Source organism: Podarcis tiliguerta (assembly GCF_965153285.1).
Source record: "Podarcis tiliguerta genome assembly, chromosome: 5".
Taxonomy (NCBI): Eukaryota; Metazoa; Chordata; class Lepidosauria; order Squamata; family Lacertidae; genus Podarcis; species Podarcis tiliguerta.
This window is the reverse complement of record NC_139538.1, coordinates 41350310-41370386: the sequence shown is the minus strand read 5'-3', so window position 1 is coordinate 41370386 and position 20077 is coordinate 41350310. Positions and strand designations below refer to the sequence as shown.

The 20077-nt window shown below is 47.7% G+C and overlaps 1 protein-coding gene across 1 annotated transcript; it reads left to right on the top strand.

The window, feature by feature from the left end:
* Positions 1–2469: 2469 nt before the first annotated feature.
* On the top strand, positions 2470–18687 carry ANKRD2 (ankyrin repeat domain 2). Its single transcript, XM_083441298.1, has 9 exons — positions 2470–2691; positions 4079–4192; positions 12860–13003; positions 14141–14248; positions 14837–14935; positions 15924–16022; positions 16325–16423; positions 17176–17274; positions 18492–18687. Exons 1-9 carry the CDS (start codon positions 2602–2604, stop codon positions 18588–18590), a joined length of 951 nt encoding a protein of 316 aa, XP_083297424.1. The 5' UTR covers positions 2470–2601; the 3' UTR covers positions 18591–18687.
* The last annotated feature ends 1390 nt before the right edge of the window (positions 18688–20077 follow it).

Sequence of the window (20077 nt, the reverse complement as noted above, 5' to 3'; positions counted from 1 at the left end):
TCTGTTTTTAAAAAGGATGCACGCTCTCTGTGTGCAAGTGCTAATTGCCCACCTGCAAAGCACAAAGTAGAGAGGGGAGGGCAAGGGAAATGAAAAAAGCAGAACCCGTGTGGAAGATCCACTTGGACAATCTCTGCTTGATGGAAGTTCAAGCATGGACAGAAGTGCTCAGCAGTTCACATGACATGTGTACAGCACTGCTTCTGAACATTTACACATGTGGTCTTCTGCATTACTATTTAATACTATTATTACTATAATCTGTAGATCTCAGGACAATTTACATCATCAAAATCTTCATTATTATTATTTGTATACTGCCCTATACCTGCAGGTCTCAGGGCGGTTCACAACATAAATATAAAGAATACAGAGTGCATAATAAAAATAGGAACAACAATGAATCCCAAATTCCCCCTGTTATTCAAAGGCAAAGGTAGCGATGGCCACCAACGTGAATGACTTTGGAAGAGGGTTAAACAAATTTGTAGAGGATGAGACCATTATAGCCACTAGCCCTGGCGGCTATGTTCTCCCTTCACTGCCAGAGAAAGCATGCCTCAATACCAGTACTTACCAGTTTCTCCAAAGCAGCATACAAGATTTTGTGTGAACCAGCATCCACATCTAGTTATTAAGCGACCATCAGTTCCCATCAGATTCATACATTGGTTTTGTTCCGTGGCACTCGTACAGCTGCCATTCTTTAAAAACAACATGTGACTAAAATAATATGCATACTTGCTCTCCTTATAGGTTGGTTTGGGGTCAGGACTGTCTAGTGAAACAGGGCTGGTGACAAAAAGAGCACCCACGGATTTGTAAGATGGGCCAGGATATATTTGAACAGGTCCTCCTCCCCGCTGCTTGACTGCTGTGGCTCATCCTGGCCTCTTATCACCTCGGAAGCTGCCTTGCAGGCTTGGAAGGCGTCCCACGGCATTAATTCCCAGACTGGTTATTGGGAAATGGGATGTTATCTCCATCCTGTTGTGCAGAAGAGCACCCTGGAGCTCAGGAACGACTTAAGTAGCACTGCTGTCACGGTACAATTGGGGGCTATGAGACTGAGAGAGATAGACTGATGTGTCTGTTGCCATAAATAACTTCCAGCTCATCCCTTCCTGGTGTCCTCTCACCTGCCCCCACCCTCCCCAGTTCACCCGATGTTATTCATCCTGTTCCACCACACTTTCTGTTCCAGGCTTTGTGCCTATGTTAGCTGCTTGGCAGGTTGGTAAGTTGTTTCCTGGCAGAGACCAGTGGCTTGGGCTAGTGCCCTCGTGAGCAGGCCCCTCTGGAGATTTTGGCATCCCCAGCAGAGGGCAAAAATGCCCTTCGGGTATCATGTGTCTCATCACAGAGGCAGGAGTTCTATGCTGGGGGAGCAGCAGCCACTAAGGCTAGTGATGGAAGCCTTTTAGAAGAAGGTTGGTTGGCTGACTTAGTTGATTTACCTGCTGCCTTCACACAATGAGCTGTGCCCAAAGTGACTTACAAGTTACAACAAACGTTCACTTATCAAAATACAAAGCACTGGGGTGGGAGTGGGGAGAAGGGCCAGTTTACAATATGTATTGATAAATTCAGATACCTCTATTCCCAGGTAGCACTTTAAAAAAGGAGTGGTTCTTGATTCCAGAAGCTCATAGTCATCGCAGGATGGAAACCCCTAATTTTCACACTGGAAAATTTATCATTTATTACATTTATATACCTTTATCTTCCAGGGATTTCAAGGGGGTGTACATGGTTCTCAGCCTCACAATAACCCTGTGAGGTAGGTTAGGCTAAGAGATGGTGACTGGCCCAGGTTCACCCAGTGAGCTTCATGGCTGAGCAGGGATTTGAACCCTGTTCTGCTAAGTCCCAGTCCAACACTCTAACCATTACACCACCCTGAACCGAAGGTGGTGGACTCGCCTCTGCTAGAAGTTTTAAAGCAGTGGCTGGATTTTCAGGGATGTTGCTGGAGTGGTTTTCCTGCATTGACAGGTGGCTGAACTAGAGGAACTTTGGAGATCCCTCACAACCTGAAGGTTTTATTACGGCCATATTTCAGATGCTACAGCTTTTGAAATTATGATCGGCAGCTCTGTGCAGGGATCACCACTTTTGGAAACTCCATGTGTATGTGGAGTTTCTGGGATGCATGTGTGCATGACAATACAAATCTCCCAGGAGTGACTCATAGGACAACTCGGGAAGCTTGCAGCCGGGCAGAGAGCCACAATCCCTGTCCCCAGTGTATCCAGGAGAAGGACATCAGCCTATATGGAATGGACAAATCTTCCCCAGGAGTCAAGCGGGAAACTCAGTGCTCACCTCCCAATTGGGAGGGGGTGTCTGGCTACTAATGGGTCGTTTTTAGGAAGGTGAGCTGTGTGCAGTTGGAAAAGGAGAGATTGCCACAAGCTGAGCTCACGGCAAAGGCCTTTGGGGTAGGGAATGTGAGCAGGGTCACTTGGGCAGGACGCACATCAGGTCTTTTAAGTCAGCGGCTGTGAGCGGACAGGAGCAGGTCCACAGAGTCCTGCATAAAGCTTGGGAAGAGAACCAGGATCAGGGGAAGTGTTGGGGAGGACTCACAACTCCAGGATAATGGCAGAGAAGACGGCTGTGGACCAGGGGGTGAAATGGGCAACAGACCTGATTGAACAGAAGCTGGCACTGGAGGAGGAGGAAGAACAGGTGAGTCTTGGGGATGCATTCCTGGGACTCAGGAGGCAGACCCAGTGGCTGTACTGGATGGGGCCTAGATTCCTGGATATCTACGGGAGGGAGACTTGACCCACGGAGAAGGATCTCATGTTCTTGCCAACCACAGGAGATGGGACAGCTTTACTATGAAGTGGTGTGAAAGGGTTGCTTCGAAGCAGCCGATTTATTTCCTGTAACCTCCTTTCCATGTAATTAGCAACTAATATATTGGAAAGGGGGTCACCATTTTGACTGTTCGAGTAAGGGATGTTTAAGGCTGGCGCTGCTATTTCTGCCCCAAACGAAAATGTAATAGAAAAAAGACGGTCACGGAACTGAGAAATTGTACAAAACAAATGAAATACCATGAAAATCCCTGAAACGAGAAGTAATCGACTATAAATATTATCTTGTGGAAATCAACTAAATAATAAAAAAAAATCAAAAAGCTTAAGGGAAAAAATTAGAAAAACCTAAAATAGAACAAAGCCTTAACGGGATGCCGGCTACAAACCTCGTTTCACTGAACTATTCAGTTTCCTCAGAAGGAAATAGAAAAATCATAAACTTTAAATGACCAAAATTCAAACAAGGGTAGAACCCCAACAATTCTGACGTATTTATAATTCCTAGCTCGACCTAGGTAAAATAAAGCGCAGTAATAAAGGACTGAGGACTCAAAAGTACAGTTTCTAATACTGAATTTACAAAAAAGGTTTGAAAACCTAAATGGCAAGTTTTAAACAAAGCTCCCTTGAAGAGTGGCTTATTTATTTGGTTGCATTTATTTCATGTGCTTTAGACAGTTTGTTGTAGGCAGCCTAGTAATTATGCAGTGCTTATTCTGGGCAGCTTCAGAGAGATGCCCCACCAGAGACCATGGGGAGAAGAGGAGGGAAATAAGGATAACAATGATAAACTACCTCTAGAGACTGCGATCTACTCCCACTGTAAAAAAACTGGCAGTGATCTACCCATTCGATTTACCAAAGTTGTTGAGCTTTTTTTTAGGGAGCAAAGTTGTTGAAGCCAAAGTTGTTGAACTGTGTGGTTTTTTTGGGGGGGTGGGGGAATCATGTGATCGACCGCAATCGACCACGGACCCCCCCCCCCCCCGCGATCGACCAGTAAATCGCGATCGACCTGTTGGAGACTGATGTGGAACATGGATGGCTCTGGGGGAGACCATTTTGAGGCTGACAGCAATTTTCAGGAAAAGGGTCTCTCATGAAAACCAGTCTGCTTATCACTGTGATCATAGAATACATCTAATTTTTAAAAATGCGTGGAAAGAGAAGCCACAGCTCACTACACGGTCAAAAGAAAAGAGGTGTGGGATGTTGCAATGCTTTTCCTGTCTCCTGTTTGCTTCACCCAGAAACACCGTTCCTGCCCCCCCGCAGAACCGCCAGTCGTGGCCCGGCTAGATACTCCACTTCTGGAGGATGAGAAGAAGCACGGGCCTCTCAACAAAGGTCTTGAGGGGCTTAAGGTGAGAGAGGCTGCGGTCCTCAGTGAGGCTCTTGTATCCTACTCTGTCAGGCACAAAGCTTTATAATGTATGAATTTATAATACTCCAGGATCTATCAATCCAGTAGTCACAAGGATCTAGTGGAAGCGTCTTAAGTTGTCTTTCCTGGCATTATAAGCTATGTCATGTTAACGGCCTTTCCAGTGTAGTGTAATGGTTAGAGTAAAGCAGCAAGGTTGGGTGAGGCCTGGGTTCAAATCCCCACTTAGCTCACTGGGTGACTCTTTGGCAGCCACTCGCTCTGAGTCTAATCTGCCTCCTCACAGGGCTCTTGTGAGGATAAGGTGGGAAGGAAAGAGACAGCCTCAGCTCCTTGGGGGAAAGGTGGAATAAAACAATACAACAGATAATACGCAGTCAGGAAAGACCCATTATGGAGTATGCCTGCTTATGGTCTCTCTTCCTTTCCCTGGGCGTACATTCCAGATGAATTCCCAAGGGCCTTTCCTGCCCTCTAGTGGCTAAATACTTCCACCGTTCCCTAATATTGGTGTGACAATCAGTGGTGTTTTTCCCCTAAAAGAAAATATTTAGGGGTACTCTCATTTTCCTACTCATATTGAAATACTGCCTCTCAATGAGGCCAAAGTTAGATTCACAAACTGTTTAGGGGTATGTGTGCCCCTGCGTCCCCCCCAGGAAAAATAGCCTTCCCGAGTACAAGGCCCCTATCCTGACTCTAGCCAGTGCTGGCCCATCCGTGAGGTAAAAGCGGGTGACCGCTTGGGAAGCAGGATCTGCAGATCCAGCCTCTATTGGCCTATCTAGATCAGTACTGTCTACACCAGGCATAGGCAAACTCGGCCCTCCAGATGTTTTGGGAGTAATTCCCATCATCCCTGACCACTGGGCCTGTTAGCTAGGGATCATGGGCGTTGTAGTCCCAAAACATCTGGAGGGCTGAGTTTGCCTAAGCCTGGTCTACACTGACTGGCAGAGGCTCTTCAGGATTTCAGAGAGGATGAATCTCTCCCAGCCCTACCTAGAGAGGCCAGGCATTGAACTGGGGCTTTCTGGGTGCAAAGCAAAACACCCTTCCACCGAGCTGTGGTCCTTCCATAAATCTCTGTATCAGTAGGGCTTGGGTTCCTTCAAGCTCAAGTTGGACCATCAGCCGTATTGAAGCCTTATTTACCTAGGGATCCATTAGCCACGCCATCCCCTGGACCTCGGAGGGAACAAAAGTACCAGGAAAGCAAAATCTTCTTTGGAGAAAAAGAGTTTATTGAGATCTGAGCACAGAGTCAAGGTCTGTACTCAGAGACAGCCTGCTGGTTAGTTCCTAGAAATACACTGGCTGTAAAGCAAGACACTTCAGCAGACTTTCTTATACCCCCAGACTTCCCCAATCGGCTAGCAAATATTGCTTGCTTAACACATTTTATTGCTTGCTAAACATTCCTGTCTTTCTGCTAAGCCAAGCACTCCCTCCCACCTCCTTGTACACGTGTCTTCTTTTGCTAGCTAAGCATTCCCTTCGTATCTCTTCTTATTCTTGCATTACTTAAAGCAGAAGTAAAGCAGGAAACATCTTGCTAGTGGTTTTTAGTTGACAGCAGTTTTTGGCTAGGCAGGAAACGACCTTCTGACCTGTAGCTAGCATCAGCAGTTTCAAGTAGCTGGTTAGACAGGAAACGGCCTCCTGACCTGTCTGATTTAGACTTTGCAAATAACTGCAATTTTGGGCTGTTTTGAGCTTGTGTAACCATCCTAGCAGAGTGCCGGAATTTACTATGTGTAGATAATATTAATGATTAACCGTTCCCCTCTCCCTTCACTCCGTCCTCTTCTTTTGAACAATCTATTACTTAGATTCGTTCTGGGGTAGGGGTCTATATTCTCTCATTACAGCAATCACGCGAGGTCCCATCATGCGAGACATCATCTTTTTCATCATATGTTGCAGGCATTGCATTAAGCAGGGTATACAGAAGCAGAAAAGCAATAGAAGCATTATTGGGCCTATTCTCCCCACAAATACGATACCGTTCATGCCAACAGAAATACGAGAGCATCCATATGACAAGGGCGGTACATATCACTCCTACCCACCAAACCCAATATCTCCATGGTTCCTCCCACCAATATTCAGGGGGTGTGCTCATTGTTGAAGAGCCCACTGATATTTGTGCCCGACTACCTGTTGAGCCTCAAGGATGAGAGCCCACCGGTGAGCTGATGCTCCCACTATGTGGGTCAATTTTTCTATTAGCCCTGTTGGGTGGATTGAACTCTCGTGCTGCCTCCCTAGTGACCAGAGCATATGGAAGCTGAAATCCTGGGGTGGCAATTCTTACTGGCACTTGTTTAGTAATTTCAATGCACACCTGGCTCAGGCTCCCATCTATCACCTGGGTTAAGAGTAGGACCTGGTCTATCAAATGAGGTTGGTACAGTGCTCTACCTTCCAGATAACAGTTGACTACCCTCCCACAACAGCAAAAGCGGTCCAGAACTCGATAGAGTTCGAGCGTCTCTGCAACTTCCCGTAAGAGCACTGTCCACGCATGCTGGTCAGTGGTGTGGGAGAGGAGCCACAACGGGGCAGTGGGGTGCCTCAATACGGTAATCTCATCAAACCCCAGTTTCCAATAGCCAAGGAGCACACCATCTCTTACCACCGGCAAGACGAACCAGTCGTAGCAGAGGCCAGCAGGCCAATAGGGTTGGTATGGTTCGGTAGGGTCAGGGCAATAAGACATAGAGCAAGTCAATAAAGAAAATAAGAGAGAAAAGAGAAAGTCTTTGTAACTGTCCTTGTGATGATTAGTCGCAGGATCTCGTTGCCCGTGGCCTAACGCTTTTTCCAGGTAGCGTCAGACACAAGGTGATGATCAACTTCAGAGGGTCAGCGGGATTTCTTTTGCAAGTCCAGACACCCTTCTTCAGATGCGTGTGATGTACCCAGGGGATCACCTCGACTACTTTCACTGCAGTTAGGGATGAGGGGGTCGCCAGACGCTGTCACTCAGAGGGACTGGTGAACCGGCTCAGCGAGACTGCCACGGGACTGCAGGTGTACGCTTGAGGGAATACCTGGAAAGAAAGCAAACACACACAACAAACACAGGGATTGCACTTGTTCTTGGGTGATGTGATCTCCCATCTGCCCAAACCGGCGGGGATGCCTCGGACGAAAGGGGTTGGCCTGCCATATAGAAGTTCAAAGGGTGATAGTTCTCAGTCTCTTGGTTGGCGCACAGGGCACATTTTGGGATATAGCAGCAGTTAGTTATAGCAGCAGTTAGTTGAGGTAGAATATTCTCCCAAGGTGCGCCTTAGCAGCTGGGCCTCCCAAATGGGTGGACTCGTGGTAATTCTTTACAATTGTGCTGGCCAGATGTTGGGGCACAAAAACACGGCTGTCCGGTCCTTCCTGGAGCGTTGCTCCTTCTTGGCTGGTCCACTGCTGTTCATCAAGGGTGTAACGTGGTTCCACATCGTCTGGAGTGAGTTCTGGTACCAATATCAAAAGTCCCGGTGGTGCCTCTAAATTGGCTGGAGAACAAATGTCTACGTTGGGGGCGCTGCCTGCGGGCGCCCCTCCCATCCAATTCTTCACCGTGCGTAGAGATATCAGCAAGGCGGTCGTCACTGGAGGGGATCTTCAGGATGCTGAGACACAGTCCAATCTGAAGCAGCTTTCTTATGTGGTGGACCCAAGGGGTGGTGCCAGCGACCTTCACAGCTGTGGGTGTGGAGAGCAGATGGGCCCTTCCAGCACGGCGGCAGTGGTGCCTGGGACCAGTCTCATCCACACCTCGTCACCTGGCTCAAACTGGTCATGCAAGAAGTTCGGGCCTGGGTTGAGAGAGAAAATCTCGAGAGAGAGACTGTACATAATTGTTCAATTCCACATCTTGAGCAGGGATAGGTGAAAGCATGCACACATAAGGAACCGGTCTCCCAAACATCACTTCAAAAGGGTGACAAGTGAATACGTTTCAATGGGAGGCTACAGACTCTAAGCAAAGCCAAGGGCAACATGGACACCCAATTAGACCCTGTTTCTTGGGTCAATGGTTTTTTTTCAAAGTCCTGTTCATCCTTTCCTCTTTTCCAGAACTTTGGGGCCTATATGCGGTACCCACCATCTTCCTTCTTCACTGGCAACAGTGGGGTGTTTCACTGTGATTGGCATTGTTTCAAGATTCCATGTTGAAGCAATCGCTTCAAATGCACCCACACTCCTTCAGCTGCCTGTCGTGGGATGGGGTATTGGTTTTTATCTTTCGCCCATAGTCCAGGGTCAACATCATGAGGCAGGCTAACAGGGAGGATTCCCTCCTCTTCTTTTACCATCATCAAGCACCAATGGTCTCTCAGGGGCATTTCTAAAGAAAACTCTCCTGCTGGTCCAGTTGTCATCATTACTTCCCCCATTGGTTGGAAGGAAATCTGGGCTTGTAATTTTGTTAACAAGTCTTGGCCCAATAAAGGAATGGGACACTCTGGTATATACAAAAAATTGTGCTGGACTACTTGGCCACCTAGGCAGCAGGTAACAGACTGCAAAAAAACGGGGCCTTTTGTGATTTACCTGTGGCCCCAATTATATTAACCACTTGGTTTGTGGGTTTTGTTACAGGCACAGGTAAGACTGAGTGGGCAGCTCCCTTGTTCACCTTCTCCTACCTGTAATAAGGTAGCTAGGTTAAGGGCTGTGGTAACCTGAAACTTCAGGCGTGAATGTAATAACAGCATCTGGCACTTCCTCATTTTCGCTTGTGATAGGAAATAGGTGCCTTTCATGTCAAGTAAGGCTGGGACTGCATGTGGAGTCACACAGGTGGTGTCCTGTCCAAACGTGAATTTTATCTGCCTTCGTGAGTAGGGTGGCCACTGCCACAATCGCTTTCATACAGGGGGGGGGGCAATCTCTGTTCTGTTGGGGTTAGCTTCTCTGACAAGTATGCGACGGGTTGCTGCCAATTTTTCAGTTTCTGGCATAAGACTCCCTTGGCTACCCCCTGGTCTTCATCTATGAACAGCGTAAAAGGCTTCTTGGGGTTTGGATGCCAAGCACTGGGGCTTGTTGTCACTTTGAGATCCTGAAAAGCCTGCTGCTGTTCCCTGCCCCATATAAAAGGATCCTTCTCTATTCCCTAGTTGACTCATGCAGGGGCCAAGCAATGCTTCTGTAATTAGTAGTGAGTCCAGGAGATATTGTTCATCATCATAAGTGGGATTATAGGTTTAAAAAAAAAATCCCTTCAAACAATTTTACGATCTTTGCTGGATTCTCCTCAAAAGAGGGGTTCTGATTTCTCCAATTACAAACATCTGCACTTGAAAAGGGTATATGCTGGACCGTGTAGGTCTGTGGTGCCTTTGCTTGTTCAGCTGGGACAGGGGCTGGTGGATCATAAACCCTCTGAAGGGGCATTTCTCCAGTTGCCTGATCCTTCCTGGTTTTCTCATACTATCTGTGAGACATAACTCTCTTCGCCGCCTGTCCCCACTTACGTTGCCATCTCTTCCTCTTTTCAGGGGTGCAGCATTCTGCTGCCTCAACTAACAAGGGGCTTACATCCAACTTCTTCCTCAAATGGCTTTACAAACTCCTTTAGTCTCTTTTTCTGTCTTTCTGTCCACATTTTCTTTCCTTGATTCATATCATCTAGTGTCTTCCTAAACTCTTCGTTATCTTCCTCATCTTCCTCTTCTTCCGTCTCACTATCCTCCTTCGCAGGTCCTCCTCCCCCCTACACCAGCACCTCCCTGTGCTTCTTGATCTTGGCCTGGGGGGGGGGGGGGTTTGGAGGGGCTGTTGGTGGAGTGTAAGGTGGTGGCTTAATCACTCCCCCTCCTCATCTTCTGGGTCTTCTAACACCAGAGGCTTCACTGTACAAATCCTGTTCTGTGTGTTGCTGTCACAGCAAGACTTTAGCCATGGTAGATTCTTTTCTTTACATTGGTCTTCCATGTAGAGATATAGGGGATCTGGTCTGGGTGGACATTTAATATATTTTGCCACAGGGGGTTGATTTGCCACAGGGGGTTGATTAATTGCAAATCAAAGCCACGCAGTTCTCTGGGTTGGCAAGTCCACCTCACATAAAGTTTTGAGTCTCTGTTTTTTCAATGTGAATCATCACTCTTCGTGGCTGTTTTCCAGTTATTAAAAAAACATTCCAGAGGAATACATTGGCTTGCTCCAGACCCTATTTTTTTTTTTTTTTTCAGATACTCCGCACCTGACTGGGCTGTAAATTCTTTCACAGTTCACACGATACAGATTGTGGTCTGCACGAGGTCGCCCTGGCAGAAAACGCACAACCCTGCAATCGCTCGGCCAAGGGGAGCGCTAGGCCCCGACCCACACTTGACAACAATTCAGTCACTGGAGTATCTGACACACAACATGTCAACAAAACACTCAATTCCCTCTGCCCCATTCCCTTTCCCAAACCTTTACCAATTCCTTTCCTGGTGGCATTCTTACTGCCGGGCACTCTACTGCCAACTACCAGGTGAGGCTGATCAGGCCTCTGGCCCTTTCCCTCGGGCCCCTAGCCCTTTCCCTCGGGCTTACCTTTCTCCGCTGCGGACCTGTCCCCTCGGCGCCGTTCTGTCCTCTTGTTCTCCCTCAACTAGATGTCTCCGCTCCAGGACGGTGTGGCAATCTCCCCCTACAAACTGGCAGGGTGTGCACCGGAAATGCGAACGCCGATTGGAGCTTGTTCACCTTGGTTGAGCCTGGCCCTCCGGTCCGTATTTGGGGAGGGGGCTGATCCCGGGCGAGCCCCCAAAGAAATGAAGCCTTATTTACCTAGGGATCCATTAGCCACGCCATCCCCTGGACCTCGGAGGGAACAAAAGTACCAGGAAAGCAAAATCTTCTTTGGAGAAAAAGAGTTTATTGAGATCTGAGCACAGAGTCAAGGTCTGTACTCAGAGACAGCCTGCTGGTTAGTTCCTAGAAATACACTGGCTGTAAAGCAAGACACTTCAGCAGACTTTCTTATACCCCCAGACTTCCCCAATCGGCTAGCAAATATTGCTTGCTTAACACATTTTATTGCTTGCTAAACATTCCTGTCTTTCTGCTAAGCCAAGCACTCCCTCCCACCTCCTTGTACACGTGTCTTCTTTTGCTAGCTAAGCATTCCCTTCGTATCTCTTCTTATTCTTGCATTACTTAAAGCAGAAGTAAAGCAGGAAACATCTTGCTAGTGGTTTTTAGTTGACAGCAGTTTTTGGCTAGGCAGGAAACGACCTTCTGACCTGTAGCTAGCATCAGCAGTTTCAAGTAGCTGGTTAGACAGGAAACGGCCTCCTGACCTGTCTGATTTAGACTTTGCAAATAACTGCAATTTTGGGCTGTTTTGAGCTTGTGTAACCATCCTAGCAGAGTGCCGGAATTTACTATGTGTAGATAATATTAATGATTAACCGTTCCCCTCTCCCTTCAGTATATTGCAGCCTGCCCACCAGGTGCTTGACAGCCCCCCTCCTCGATTTCTGCAGTTCCCTGACAGGCAGCCAAGCCAGGAGATTTACAGAGCCCCGATGGGCTGTCATTCAAGATCGATGGACGGCCAGCATGCAGCTTGGCAGGGCACAAGCTACGCTGAGTGTTTTTTTCAGTGCAGTACTAAAAATAAACCCAACACGGTAATATAGTAAAACAGTACATAAAAGTAACGTCGTTTGATCTGGCACCAGAGCAGGAAAGTTAATGTTCTGATAGCTACATAGGAAGTTCTGGGCGACATGTGCTGTTATTAGGTACAAATTCTGCACACACCACCAGCAAGGCCCACATGGTAAGAGAAAAGTCGTGGATATTCCTTTTATAGTCTCCATTTCCTGCAGGAAGTTTCATTTCATAATGAGACAGCTGGGACTCTAGTTGGCCTGGGAACCCAGTTCTCTCATGCCTTTGGGGGACAAAAGAAACACACTCTGCATATGCTCAGATATGCTCCTGCATGCTCTAGGGCTGAGCTCTCTTTTTAAAAAGGGCTGAACCCATTGGCTCCATTGCAGAATGCTGCTGTTCCCAGACTCAGCTGAACTCTGCTCCACTGTCCTCAGCCTAGCAGGATATCTTGCTTGGAATCTGGAACAGTCCAACCACCTCCCCCCACCCCCACCCCCTTCTAGGATCTTTCAGACAGGCATTCAAAGGAAGTTGCTCTCTTGGTGAGAGAAAGGGGAGAAGCCAACGTGAGTCAGCAGAACTTTATGTTGCTCATCACACTGCCAATTTTAAATGTGAGGACTGGAGTAAACAAAGACAAAAATATTCCATTTGATCAGCAAGCCCTTGGTTACAATTAGCTGGCCGAGCCCGGCCCTGCCATTAGGCAAAGGGAGCATTGTTGCCTTGGACAGGAAGCAGTGGAAGGCAGAGCCGTGTTGATGACATTGCCTACCCTGCACCTCCTAAGCTCCTTGGCTGTGTTGGGAGCAAGATCAAACTTCCCATCCACTTAGCAGCTGCACATGGAAAGAGGGGCACCATCTCATCCTTCGCCTCTGGGCAGGGCCTCTTGGGCCAGCCCTAACTGAAAGCACAAGAAAGGGGTGGGGCAGAGTGGATTTGCTGCTAAGGGGGGAAATAAAAGCAGGGATTTAGTCCTAAGCAAGAGTTTTTCTTATAAATCTCTCTCCTCCCACAGGGCCAGGAAAGGGTGCGGAAGAGCTCTGTAGACCTGAGACGAGAGATCATCCAAGTTGGTGGCACACAATACCTCTTCGAGTTGCGCAAAAAGCCTAAGAAGAAAAAAGAGGAGAAGAAACCAGAGCCTGAGCCAGAGGAGATTGTAAGGGGTGGGGGGAGCTTCTATAAGTGGGAGGGGGGAAAGGGGCTACGGAGGCAGCAGCAGGGAGAGCCTGAGATTCACCTGGGAGCAGCAGAAGCAAGATGGCATAACTCCAGTACAAGGGAGTTGCCTTATACTGAGTGGGCTTCTTGGTCCACCTAGTTCAGTATCACCCTCTCTGACTGGCAGCATCCTCCCCAAGTTTCAGACAGGGGTACATTCCTGGTCCTGCCTGGAGATACCAGGTGCTCAACAGCTCTTCCCCCAGGGAGGAGTCCTTGGGTAAGGTCCCATGAGTGGGGCCCACTTTGCTGTCGCCGTTGTTGCCTCTGCCCACTTGATTGCCCTCTCCCTTTGGCTACCATCTACCCAGCTGTCTGGAGGGAGAGGGCAGAGTGTGGTGGGCCGCCTGCTCTCTCCTCCTTGCTCTTATCCCTGCTCATTGCGTACTGGCAGCGTCAGTAAGGAGGAAGAGCAGCAACAGCCAGAGGCCAGGGGCTTCAGAGGTTGCAGGTTGTTATGTACTGAGATGAATAGGATCCAAAATGCAGCAGTCTGATTGGTCCTAGAACAATAGGATTCAGAATGCAGCAGTCTGATTGGTCCACAGGAGCCACCCAATCCAGCTCCAGGTGGAAATGAATCCACAACCTGATTGGCTTACAGGAGAATCCCGGAATTAGCCAATCACGTGGGGCCCATTGTGTAAACAATGTATCTAAAGCAGACAGTTTGGGGGATCTTCCATTCCTCTCTACTATGAGCTGAATAAAGAGTATGAAATCCACACTCGGATTTCACGGGTGGTGGAGGAAACCCTGCTGGGGGGTGGGCAGGTGCCCAAGGACCCTGATCTCCAACGCTCACCCTGCAGAGAGCTAATCGTGCTCCCAGAGCCCTCTTGGAATGCATACCCCATCCCATGTGCGTGGGGGATCAGGGATAGCTATGCCCCTGCTCCTTTTTTTGGAAAAGCCTTTGTGCTGAAATTTTATTCATTTTTATGGTTCGTTTCCTACAATTTATATGCCGCTTGATTGTTAAAAAAAAGAAGCTTCTAAAGTGGTCCAAGCCCCTCGCTGTGGGCGTTCAGAGCTTTTGCAGCACCCATTGAAGCGTCGATCCTTTCCCCTGCAGACGGGCCCTGTGACGGAAGAGGACTTCTTGAAAGCAGCTGTGCAAGGCAAGGTGCATGTGGTGGACAAGTTCCTGGCAGACGGGGGATCCCCAAACGCCTGTGATGAGGTATGACGCAGGGAGCAGAGTTTGTTCTTTTCATGCCTTCAGATGCCATCACCCTATTCGGAGAACCAACCATCTCCACACTTGGGATAAGGCTTACAGCAGAGCACTGTGTGGGTGGGTGTGGCTTCTGCAAGCAAATCAGGATAATAATAATATTATAATAATTTATTATTTATACCCTGCCCATCTGGCTGGGTTTCCCCAGCTACTCTGGGCGGCTTCCAACCGAATATTAAAAACAATACAGCGTCAGACATTAAAAACTTCCCTAAACAGGGCCGCCTTCAGCTGTCTTTTAAAAGTAAAATAGTTGTTTATTGCCTTGACATCTGCTGAGAGGGTGTTCCACAGGGCAGGTGCCACTACCGAGACGGCCCTCTGCCTGGTTCCCTATAACCTCACTTCTCGCAGTGAGGGAACTGCCAGAAGGCCTTCAATGCTGGACCTCTGTGTCTGGGCTGGATGTTGGAGGAGGAGACGCTCCTTCAGGTATACAGGACCGAGGCCGTTTAGGGCTTTAAAGGTCAGCACCAACACTACTCAATCGCTATGTCATGTGAAGAAGCCCTAATTCTGTCCTTCACTTAGTTCCGCAGGACAGCATTGCACCGTGCCTCACTTGAGGGGTACGTGGAGATTGCAGAGAAGCTTTTGGCCCATGGAGCCACTGTCGACTTCAGAGATCGAGTAAGATAACCCTTCATTGCATCATTCTGTATCTATGCCCGCTCATTCCCCACCATCACTACCCTGCTATCTCCATCTATGCTCATATGTGCTTCTTATAAGCCACTACTGTCAGTTTCCTCTCTCTGGTACAGGGGTAGCATTTACTGGGTGCTCCAGGTAAAAAAAAAAAAAAGACTGGCATTGTGTTGCATTCTGAAAGCAAAGGAAGGACTGGACCCTGATTAATACAATAGACACGAGGCTTGACCAGCAAGACCCTGGGAGAAAGTGTGCATCCCACTCCCTGGCCCAGGTTGTTTTTATTCACAAAAGAACTTTAACACAGTGTTTGTAAGAACCAATCAGATTTCCTCTGAGTATTTCAAAAAATCCCTACATGGGGACAAAGTCAGATCAGAGGAAGCCTCTTAGCTACAAAGAATGATTTACTGTTTGAGCATGCATACATGTTTAGGCTAAATAAACAGGAACCAAGGAGGAATGCATTTAGCAAACCCCTGAGGTAATAACCCACAGTAAAAGGAAATACAGGCATTTTACCACCTCCATGTGAACTCTGTTCCTGGCCCTAAGATCTACCTAAATATTAACAAAAGATACCTCCTTCAAAGCTACCTCCTTATTTTTATGTACCCAGGATGCCTGGTAAGCAACTGGTCTGTGCAGAATGCTTTCCACGTGACTGTCACGCATAGAGAAAATGGGGCAGAGATTCAGAGGTTTGTGGGATTGATCAGAAATCATGTTGATGACCCAAACCCAGTCAAAGCGATGCTTTTGCCGCTGACACAACGGCTTGCTTCATTTTTCATAATTCCTCATAGCAATCCTACGTGACCACTACAGCTTTGTTATTTTAAGTAACGCTAGGAGATGCAGTTGCATGAACCTCAAAAGGGTTTGGGGCTGGGAAGGAAGGGGGTGAACACAGGTGCAGGAGGGAAAGGTTCTCCTCTTCTGATGGATGTGTCCTGCTTGCCAACAGCTGGACTCCACAGCCATGCACTGGGCCTGCCGAGGAGGACATCTGGACGTGGTGAAGCTGCTGCAGGAGAAAGGATCCAATCTCAATGTCAAGGACAAGGTGAGGAAGGTGGGGAGTCCAGGATTTGGTTCATGGTGGGAGAACAGCACTGTGGGAGGAATTCGGCAAGCAGACAATGGTGGGGGGAGGAGATTTGCACGGGAGGAGTGGAAAGAAGGAGGTTTTAAGGGACTGTGGGATCTTGCAGCGATTCTGGGTTAACAGGAAGGTGGTTCTGTTCTGGAGCAATGCAAGGTCCTTCCAATAAGAACATGATGAAGCATGTGAAGAAAGCAGGAGCACTAACATGAAATCATGTTTCCCCTTTCTCGCTCCTGTCTTCACAACCTGCCCAAATCCAGCTTCTCAGCACCCCACTGCATGTGGCCACCCGTACTGGCATGGCGGAGATTGTGGAGCACCTGATAAACAATGGGGTGGATGTCAATTCCCGTGACCGGGTAAGAGGCACATTGTGTGGTTGCTTATTGCAGTGCACCCTGCTCATCTAATTCCAGTAACTTAATCCGAGTCTAGGCAGTAATTGTACACACACACAGGTTTGTGTAGGAATCACACCAATCTGTGGAAGGGCAGATTATAAATATAATGCACAATACATGGATACACAAAGTCCTTTCTATAGGGAGGTGCATGCATGCACACAAAACAAAAAAGGTAAAAGAAAAGATCAAGTTTTAAAAGGTGGTATATTAATAATGTCAATAATATCCCCCTCCTTACTGTCTTCAATTCCTAAGTCCTAGTTTCTCTTCTTTTCATTGAAGGCTGAGCTGCCCTGTATACCAGCGGTTCTTTACCTCTCTAGTAATTTTTAGCTGGGGAAGCACAAACTGAGAGATCATCCATGGATATTCCCTAATCCCCAGAGTTCCATCCATTAGAATGGGGAAATTGCAGCCTACTCTGTCGATGGCACGCAGAAAGGCTTTATGTTCAGCTGGCTTAAGTCTTTCATGGTACAGTATTTGCCATGCTCTTCTCTCTTTAGCTCACCAACTGATCTCTGCCCACAAAGCTATCTATACTCAGTGCACCCAGACTCTTGTTTCGAAGCACTTGATCGATCTGAACTGGAAGAGCAGGCGGATAAACCAACAATTTCTGCTAGTCTTATGAGCAGTGAGCATAAGTGTTCTGGTGGCTGCCTGTCCTTGCCTTATGCATAATGGTGCTGCCATGTCTGTTGCAGGAGGGAGACAGTGCCCTGCACGATGCTGTGCGCCTCAATCGCTACAAGATCATTAAGATGCTGATTCTGCATGGGGCAGACATGATGGCCAAAAACCTGGTGAGTGTTGCCCCCTTGTGGCTTATGCATGGAATAACAGTGCAAAGTACTAGATTCAGGTAGGTAGCCGTGTTGGACTGATATAGTCAATGGAAATAAAAAAATTAAAAAATTGTCCAGTAGCACCTTAGAGACCAACTAAGTTTGTTCTGATCTCTAAGGTGCTACTGGACAATTTTTAATTTTTTTTTTTAATTTAATGCAAAGTACACCTGCTTCTTAAGGGACATGGGTGGAGCTGTGGGTTAAACCACAGAGCTTAGGGCTTGCCGATCAGAAGGTCAGCGGTTCGAATCCCCGCGACGGGGTGAGCTCCCATTGTTCAGTCCCTGCTCCTGCCAACCTATCAGTTCAAAAGCATGTCAAAGTGCAAGTAGATAAATAGGTATCGTTCCGGTGGGAAGGTAAACAGTGTTTCCGTGTGCTGCTCTGGTTCGCCAGAAGCAGCTTGGTCATGCTAGCCACATGACCCGGAAGCTGTACGCCGGCTCCCTCAGCCAATAAAGCGAGATGAGCGCCGCAACCCCAGAGTTGGCCACGACTGGACCTAATGGTCAGGGGTCCCTTTACCTTTACATCTGCTTCCCAATATGTCGTTTTGATTCATCATGGTTTGTGTCCTGGCATAGGCAAACTCAGCCCTCCAGATGTTTTGGGACTACAACTCCCACCATCCCTAGCTAACAGGACCAGTGGTCAGGGATGATGGGAGTTGTAGTCCCAAAACATCTGGAGGGCCAAGTTTGCCTATGCCTGGTTTGTGCTCTTTGATGTCACTTTCAATTCTGCTTTTGCCTGCAGAAGTTTTGGGACAGTCATATGGCTTTGTTTCCAGTTGGTGCATGTCTCATGGTCTCCTGCCATACCCCAGATGCTCTTGGTTTAGGGCTTCCCCCTGCTTTTGTTGTGCTATAGTGCAAGGGTGCCCTCCCAGTGGCAAAGTGATATCATTGTGGAAGCATTGCAAAACAACTACAGTGATAAAGTGGAATGATGTGGATGCTTCAGAATAAATCCACCACTAAGGCACTATTATTGTATCAATGACATGTTTCAGACTACATTTGCAAAAAAATAAAAATAAAATAAAAATCTGTCTGGAGGAGACCCCAGAAGCAGGCTTTCTTAATTTCAGGTGCTGCCTGTGTCAGTTTTTTTTGCAGTCTGTTGGTTAGAAGCTGCAGTTTTGTAACCCAAGGATGCTGGTCTTTCCACAGGCTGGGAAGACACCCACCGACCTGGTGCAGCTGTGGCAGGCAGACACGCGGGAAGTGCTGGAGAAGCGAGAGCCCGAGGCAACAGAGTTGCCAGCATGAGGAAATGAACAAAAGATGGAAGTCCAAGCAAGGACAGTTCTGGACTTGGGAGAGGCTGTGCCATTAACACTCAATAAAGAACCAAGCAAACGAAAAACCTACGGGAATCTGATGTCCTCTTTGGGTTGCTGTGAAGCAGGAGTTGACTAACCTGTGGCTCTGCCCATCAGCCCCAGCCAGCATAACTATGGGAAGTGGAGTTCAACAACTTCTGGAGGGATGAAGGTGACCCATTCCTTTAGAAGTGCATAATGGGCAGGCATTCAGCAAGTCTTTGCTCCTATCAGCCTCATGTGTGACATTTTTGCCAGCCCCACAGCTGTTACAGGAGCAGGGACTTTCTTAGGTAAACAAGTGCTAATTTTATATCCACTAGGTCCAACTGAGCTGAGCTATCCACAATGCCTATTTGACCCAGCTCCATATTATTCAGATAGGTGCACGATGGCAATTTTGCCCATGAGATGCTACAGTCCAAAACTGTTTGCACTCTGTTGCATGGGGGTGGGCATATGTGGAAGTCAAGATTCAAAGCATCTCCTAGGGATTCTAATGAAACCGTGCATCTTTCCTCAAGTAGTGGGTAAGGCTCGGAGCCTGAGCAGCAGCAAAAACCTCAGCGTGGGCCTGATCTGAGCTGCTGTGATTGAATGATTGGAGATGACAACTGGCTGCAAATCAAAAGCAAGGAAGGAATGGTGAAAGAATCAGTGGAGGCCCGGCAGGCTCAGATAACCATCTGCATGCTGATCTTTGCAGAGTCTTTCATTGTCTATACCCAGAACCTCCTTCCTGTGTATCTACTCGCTAACTACAGTAGCTGGCAATAATATATCTGCCCCAAACCCCATCTCCTCTACCTGTCACACATGCAATACAAACATGTGGCACATTAAATACCAACTTCCAGGGGATCTGGGGTGAACAGGGCAACTAATGCCAAACTGGCTCAGCAAATGGAGATAAGATCTGCTGTTCAAGGGATAGAAATTCCTGGTTCCTAATATTAGGACAACAAACTCTTCTAAAGTATGTTCCACACACATACATAATAGATATAACACCACATTTCATAAAGCTGAAACAGCGCATTAACGACATGGTCCTATGCATGTCTACTCAGAAGTCTTAGAGTGTATAATGAGGCTTTCTCTCTAATAAGTATTTTTAGGCTTGGAATCTAAAACGTTCAAACAGATGGATCAATTACCAAAACCAGAATTCCCAACAAACCCACAGCCCCGCCCCCCCATCCTTCACCCTTGCTAGCTGAAAGAAAAGCAGATGGGCGGGGGGGGGGATTTGGAGCCCCTCCAAACATCCTTTTATTATGCATTTATGCTCAGGGTGGCATGGGGCAGTCATGAACAATTCCACTCTCCATACTGTCTGCACCTGCAAAGTTTGGGAACAGGGCATACGACTTGGCTTCCTATCAGGATCCAGCTGACGAAGCCGCTTCCACTCCTCTCTTCGAGTTTGATAAG

What these genes read in the sequence shown, in the direction of transcription:
- ANKRD2 (XM_083441298.1), top strand. Translation starts at nt 2,602, where the DNA reads ATGGCAGAGAAGACGGCTGTGGACCAGGGGGTGAAATGGGCAACAGAC. An exon ending in CCCCAAACGCCTGTGATGAG is followed by an intron (nt 14,249 to 14,836) that starts GTATGACGCAGG and finishes TCCTTCACTTAG; the next exon opens with TTCCGCAGGACAGCATTGCA. An exon ending in ACATGATGGCCAAAAACCTG is followed by an intron (nt 17,275 to 18,491) that starts GTGAGTGTTGCC and finishes GTCTTTCCACAG; the next exon opens with GCTGGGAAGACACCCACCGA.